The 6,489-nt window shown below is 40.1% G+C and overlaps 1 protein-coding gene across 5 annotated transcripts in view; it reads left to right on the forward strand.

Annotated features, from left to right (window-relative positions):
* CPQ (carboxypeptidase Q) overlaps positions 1–5,465 on the forward strand; it is a 540,701-nt gene extending 535,236 nt beyond the window's left edge. For all 5 annotated transcript variants that reach the window (XM_040354748.1, XM_040354747.1, XM_040354749.1 and 2 more), the window contains exon 8: positions 4,988–5,465. In XM_040354748.1, coding sequence (XP_040210682.1) covers positions 4,988–5,148 — 161 coding nt within the window. In that variant the 3' untranslated portion in view covers positions 5,149–5,465. The remainder of the gene's footprint in view (positions 1–4,987) is intronic.
* Positions 5,466–6,489: the final 1,024 nt, after the last annotated feature.

Consider the following 6,489-nt stretch of genomic DNA (forward strand, 5'->3'; position numbering starts at 1 on the left):
ACGAGGCTTGGGGTGCTTGTGGAGCGCGGCGCGAGGAGTGATGACATCACTGGGTGTGCGACACGTTTCCCGAGCATGCGTCCCGCGACTGTGACAGCAGTCACGCTCCTTCACATTTTTGCTCTATTAAAGTGGTATGTACTCCTACATTTAAAGGTGCTTCTCTCCTCATTTTTCTGTACTTGCACAGGAAAATGTGCATGTACAGTGCCTTGAAAAAGTATTCATACCCCTTGAAATTTTCCAAATTTTGTCATGTTACAAACAAGAACGTACATGTATTTTATTGGGATTTAATGTGACAGACAACACAAAGTGGCACATAATTGTGAAGTGGAAGGAAAATGAATAAAGGTTTTCAACATTTTTTTACAGATAAATATGTGAAAAGTGTGGTGTGCATTTGTATTCAGTCCCCTGAGTCAATACTTTCCACCTTACCACCTTTCGCTGCAATTACAGCTGCAAGTCTTTTTGGGGATGTCTCTACCAGCTTTGCACATCTAGAGAGTGAATTGTTTGCCCATTCTTCTCTCAAGCTCTGTCAGATTGGATGGAGAGTGTCTGAACAGCAACTTTAAAGTCCTGCCAAGGTGTCAAGTCTTTTGCGGACTTTTTCTTCTAAGATTGCCCTGTATTTGTCTCCACCCATCTTCTCATCAACTCTGACCAGCTTCCCTGTCCCTGCTGAAGAAAAACATCCCCACAACATATTTCACAGTGGGGATGGTGTGTTCAGGGTGATGTGCAGTGTTGGCTTTCCGCCACACAAAGCGCTTTGCTTTTAGACCAAAAATTTCATTTTGGTCTCATCTGACCAGAGCACCTTCTTCCACACATTTGCTGTGTCCTCCACATGGCTTCTCACAAACTGCAAACGGGACTTCTTATAGCTTTCTTTCAACAATGGTTTTCTTTTTACGATTCTTCCATAAAGGCCAGATTTGTGGAGTGCACAGCTAATAGTTGTCCTGTGGACAGATTCTCCCACCTGAGCTGTGGATCTCTGCAGCTCCTCCAGAGTTACCATGGGCCTCTTGGCTGCTTCTCTGATAAATGTTCTCCTTGCCTGGCCTGTCAGTTTAGGTGGACGGCCATGACTTGGTAGGTTTGCATTTGTGCCATACTCTTTCTATTTTCGGATGATAGATTGAACAGTGCTCCATGAGATGTCCTAAGCTTGAGATATTTTTTTATAACCCACCCCTACTTTAAACTTCAAAACTTTATCCCTGACCTGTCTTGTGTGTTGCTTGGCCTTCATGATGCGTTTTGTTCACTAAGGTACTCTAACAAACCTCTGAGGGCTTCACAGAACAGCTGTATTTATACTGAAATTCAATTACACACAGGTGGATTCTATTTACTAGTTAAGTGACTTCTGAAGGAAATTGGTTCCATTCGATTTTAGTTAGGGGTATTAGAGTAAAGGGGGCTGAATACAACTGCACACCACACTTTTCACATTTATTTGTAAAAAAAATTAAACCATTTATCATTTTCCTTCCACTTCACAATTACTGTATTTATTGGCGTATAACACTCACTTTTTTACCCTGAAAACAGAGGGTAAACTGTGCCTGCGTGTTATACGCAGGAGGCTATGGAAAGCTTTTTCCCTGAAACTTCCCTCTAAAAGTTAGGCTGCGTGTTATAGGCCTGTGCGTGTTATACGCCGATAAATACGGTATGTGTCCCTTTGTGTTGGTCTATCACATAAAATACCAATAAAATATATTACCATTTTTTGGTTGTAACATAACAAAAGGTTAAAAAAGTCAAGGGGTATGAAAACTTTTTCAAGGCACTGTATAAGAGATATACTGCATACGTTTTTGGATTTTTATGCCCTGACATACACTTTAAATAACTCTTGGATAACATGCAGCTGTCTCCTCAGTCCTTGCAGACTAAGTGGTAGACCATGACACAGACATCCCTATCATTCTGAGCAATGTTATAAATAGTCAAGCATGGCTGGTGATATAAGGCATTAGACAAGGTGCCATCATTTGCGTGTATGCATATTCACAGCAATAATGCTAAATATAGTCCAATTTAAAATGTTCTCATTCAAAGAGTTGTAACCAATGAAACCCATTAACAAAATCTATTTATTTTCTAACTGTACTTGTAAAAGTGGAAGTCTGAGTGACTTCTCTGGGTTAATACACATCTTTGCACTTTGCACTGCCTTATTAAATGAAGCCATTTTTTTTTTCAGAAAGTTAATATTTCGTGGTCTCCCTTTGCAAAATTATGACTTTTATTTGCTCAGCTACAAATTCAATGTAATTTCCTTCTGCATTGCTTTATCCAAAGTTTCCTCATCTTCCCATGTATTCAAAAATACATTTCAAGCTGTCATATTAAATAAAAGTTTTTTTTTTTTTCACTCTAGGTCAGTATAAATGAGTTTTCTTAAGCCATCGTGATTACGGTCTGTATTATATTACATAAGACCTTTGCTAGACAATTCATTAAACTTTGAAGTGGGTGTTCAAGTTTAATTAACTGCCACTTTGGTAAAGGTGCTGTAAGTTTTCTATTGGCAGTGAAGTAATTATTAGCACAAGATAAGAACCGAGAGGCTGAGGACCCTGAAAAGAAATCAAAATGTAAATTCAGCTCACGGAAGATGGAAACGTAATATAAGTAATTGAGGTTTTCTGAAGGAAAAAATCCATTCGCTCTTACAGTGTATATTTTATTTATTATTTTGTTTCTGCTTTAGGCTATATATTCGCAGTTAAGTGGATTTTATACGTCTATTAAAATGGACCCAGATCATATTCAGTATCAAAGATTTGTCTTACTTTCTACTTGTCTTTTTTTAAAAAGAAATTATCTTTATAAATACCATCTTTTCCCACAGGCACGGTGACTGGTATTATTTTTCTTCTTGCACTGCTAGAATGTCTTCAGAATCTGCTAGTTTATAACCCAAATTCACATTTCTACATTAACTGCCAATAAAGGAAAACTTCTCTCTTATAAATTATAAAGTTATAATGTGCATAAGTCATTTTGGAGTTCAGTGTTATTAAAAATTACCTTTTCATTTACATCTACCATTGTCCTGGCTTTCAACCCTTGTGATATGGCAACCTGGGGGCATTCTGTATATCACAAATGTATAGAAATCTAATTTCCTGCTTGTTTAAATGGTACTCTGCTTTTCCCAGTGAGCTACAAGTCAAATTTAAAGTATCATAAAAAAAATGGCAACCACCCAAGACAGTTTAAAACTAGCATGAGTGAGGTGCTTATGGGATGAACAGTTCAGTCTAATGCAATACAAAAAGTACCAGAACATAGTTAAATGCTGGCCAGTGAACAAATCAAAGGCTAAACTGCTTTAAAGCTGAGCGCCGGGCATTTTTTTCCCCTATGCAGTGTGGCTATGCTGGCATTGCATTGGTTAACTGTTTTGTCCAGGGGCGGACAGAAAGCTGTATACTCGCCTGATCCTCCGCTCCAGCGGAAAACAACGCCCCCCCCCCCCATGTACCAGCGGTGGACTGTTCCTGACATATTCATGTCCACAGCAGGTCTATGGTCGTGATGACATCAGGAAAAGTCCACTGCACAAGAATGGGGGGTGCAGGGACTGGTCTTGTGCTAGGAGGATCAGAGGATTAGGTAAGTATATCTTCATGCTCCAATCCCCTAGACAAAAGCAAGCAATTAATCTGTACAGTGCAGGCACCCACCACATGGATAAAAAGTTGCCCAGAGTTCATCTTTAAGAGTTTACATTAAAAAAGAAGGTTTTGTTGCATACATTTTCATATACATGTGACAGTCACACAGCTGCTCTAAGGCCCCTCTGTATAATGTGTCCCTTACGTCCAGTCTATTAGAGCTCCTGTCCTGGAACATATACAGTATTGTAATAATTGAACATTTTTGGCCTTCATTAACCTCTTGGTGCCGGCACCCTTTAAGAGGTTTAGGATGCCGGGAGGTGGGTTTCATGATCATGTGACCGCCTTGATTAGCTGTCACAGAAATCACATGATCTGAAAGCTCCCTATCACTACTTGCAAACTTTCCGTTGGCCACTGGTAACTGTGCCAGAAGCGTGCAGGGTACATGCTCTCAGCACAGCTGTATTTACACCAATTCACGCAAATATCCACCTGTTCAGCGCCAAGGCCCACCCGCCACCAAGGGGCTAATGTAAAGTGGGCAGCGGGGATAACATAGCTTCAGTCTGAGCTGGCAGCACTGTAGTTATGATAAAAAGAAAAAAGTGCAGCACTCAAAATAAAAAGTCCTTAGACCCTTCGATCTTCAGATGTAAACAGTGGCTGAACACTTCATGGTATATATTTGAAGAGTGAGAGAGGGAAGGTAACCACCACGGTCACCCAAACACACTTCCTCTGACCCTCCTCTTTGGACCCTTATTACAGGGGTCAAATGAGCAGATAGATGGAATAAACACTCCTGTTCACGATCGTCCACATTCAATCAGGCTCAGCAGATAAAACAGGATGGACACAGGTATCCCAGTCTCCACACTCCATCCCCAATGGTCACACCATTAGATTCACATAAAATATCATCCCATAAAATATAAAGGAAGAATCCTCATGGTGTAGTAGTTCTTATACAAATTTAATGATTATAATAAGAGAATATTGCACTCACATTTCCATATAAAGGATAATTGCTTTGCTGTTTGATGCAAACATGCAGCTCCTGGCTAATACTGCCAACAAGATGGCTGCCGCGTCCCGCCATGTCTCAAGCTCCTCCCTACGCTTTTCCTCACACGTTGACATCGGGGGCGTGAAATGATAAGGAATGCATAAAACTATTACACATTCTATGATTTTTCATAAATATGCTTTGTCAATAATGATAATACAATACATCAAATATTCACTATAGGTTATCTAACATATTAATTACTGTTAACAAATATATAGCACAGCTTTATGAAAAACAGAGACTAACACTTTCATTTTTATACTCCTAGGTGCTAGCCTCCTAGATGACATAAACCGGTACTTCTGGTTCCATCATTCAGAAGGAGACACCATGACAGTCCAAAACCCGGTCTGGATGAACCAGTGCGCTGCCATTTGGACTGTAGTTGCCTACGTGGTGGCTGACTTGGATGAGATGTTGCCAAGATAACAAGAAGTCAGAAAGACCAGACATAGCCACCGACTGCACATTGTGAAGACACTCGTTGGTCTGGTGTCTCATCTGCATTCTGTGCACACCAAATTTAATGCTATCTTCTTTCTTTATTCCATTTTATAAAATTTTACTGTCCTCCTTTATTTCACTCCATATGAGATATCGTATCATTTTACGCATATATATCTTTTGTTTGTACTTCTATTTTATTGTCCAATCTGATTGCATTTATCTAAGAGCTTTGTATTTGTATACAGTCTACTTCTGCCTGATTACTTGAAATAAAGACGTGGATCCACAGCTTACTGTAATTCAGTTTATTGCTCTTTTTTATGCCAGCCCTTCCTGTGAACTTGCAGCAGATCATAATTTTATGCAGGCAGTTTTACTTCTCTTTTCTGCCTTTGTGTTACTGCTATTTTATCATTATGATTGTATGTGACAAGATAGGGCAGGGCAAGCATCATTGCAATGCCGGCTGCCTAATTTGCTCTAGAGACCTAATGTATATACAGTAGAACACAGCAAGTGGGGGAATAGCTATTCCAAGGCTTATTGGAAATCTCTGAATATCTGTCACATAGCATAGCGATAAAACAAAAAAGTTACCTGGTTCAAAGTCATTAGATAATATCACATGATTTTAATGAATCATTTACATTGAAGAAATAAGAAAAGTTGCAAGTATATGACGAGAATTCTTGGCAAAAACATATTAGGCAATAAATAGAAAGACATGGATGTTTGCAAGGTGTCTGCCTTTTGTATCTAAACACATACTGTTATCCACTAATGGGAACAAACATCCAGGTGAGCTAGTCAGTTAAAGTTGGCCTCATTTCCAGGCTGGAGGACATCCATAATCCTCTAGGACTTTCCTCCCCAGCCTTTTAAAACGGAACTTCAGCCTTCTGAGGATGATCCCGCCTGTCCACCCCTCCTCCCATCCTCTGCAGGAATAGGTCCTTTTTTTTCTTTTGTTTGCCTCTTTTTCTGATATAAAGCCTGCCCAATGCATGTAATTTGTCTTAGGTGAATGATGCACACACTGCCCACTCTGCCTCCCGGGATGTACGTCACAAATCCCAGGAGGCATATGCTTTCATTGAGGAAAGGAGGAGGGGATGTGCCTGTCCCTGCATCATCTGGAGGCTTGCTGGCTGAACCTAGAACAGTTGGCAGCCTAGCAATAACATCAAAGTGAAACATGGCAGCATTGGACCGAGTGCTGCCAAAAAAGTAGAGGCTTTCGGCTGCACAGCGCTGAATGCGCTGGGTGGGTGAGTAATAAAAGTTGGCAGAACTCGCCACCAGGTAAGGCTTAAAAAAAAATGG

The sequence above is a fragment of the Rana temporaria genome, chromosome 5 (genome assembly GCF_905171775.1).
Source record: "Rana temporaria chromosome 5, aRanTem1.1, whole genome shotgun sequence".
Taxonomy (NCBI): domain Eukaryota; kingdom Metazoa; phylum Chordata; class Amphibia; order Anura; family Ranidae; genus Rana; species Rana temporaria.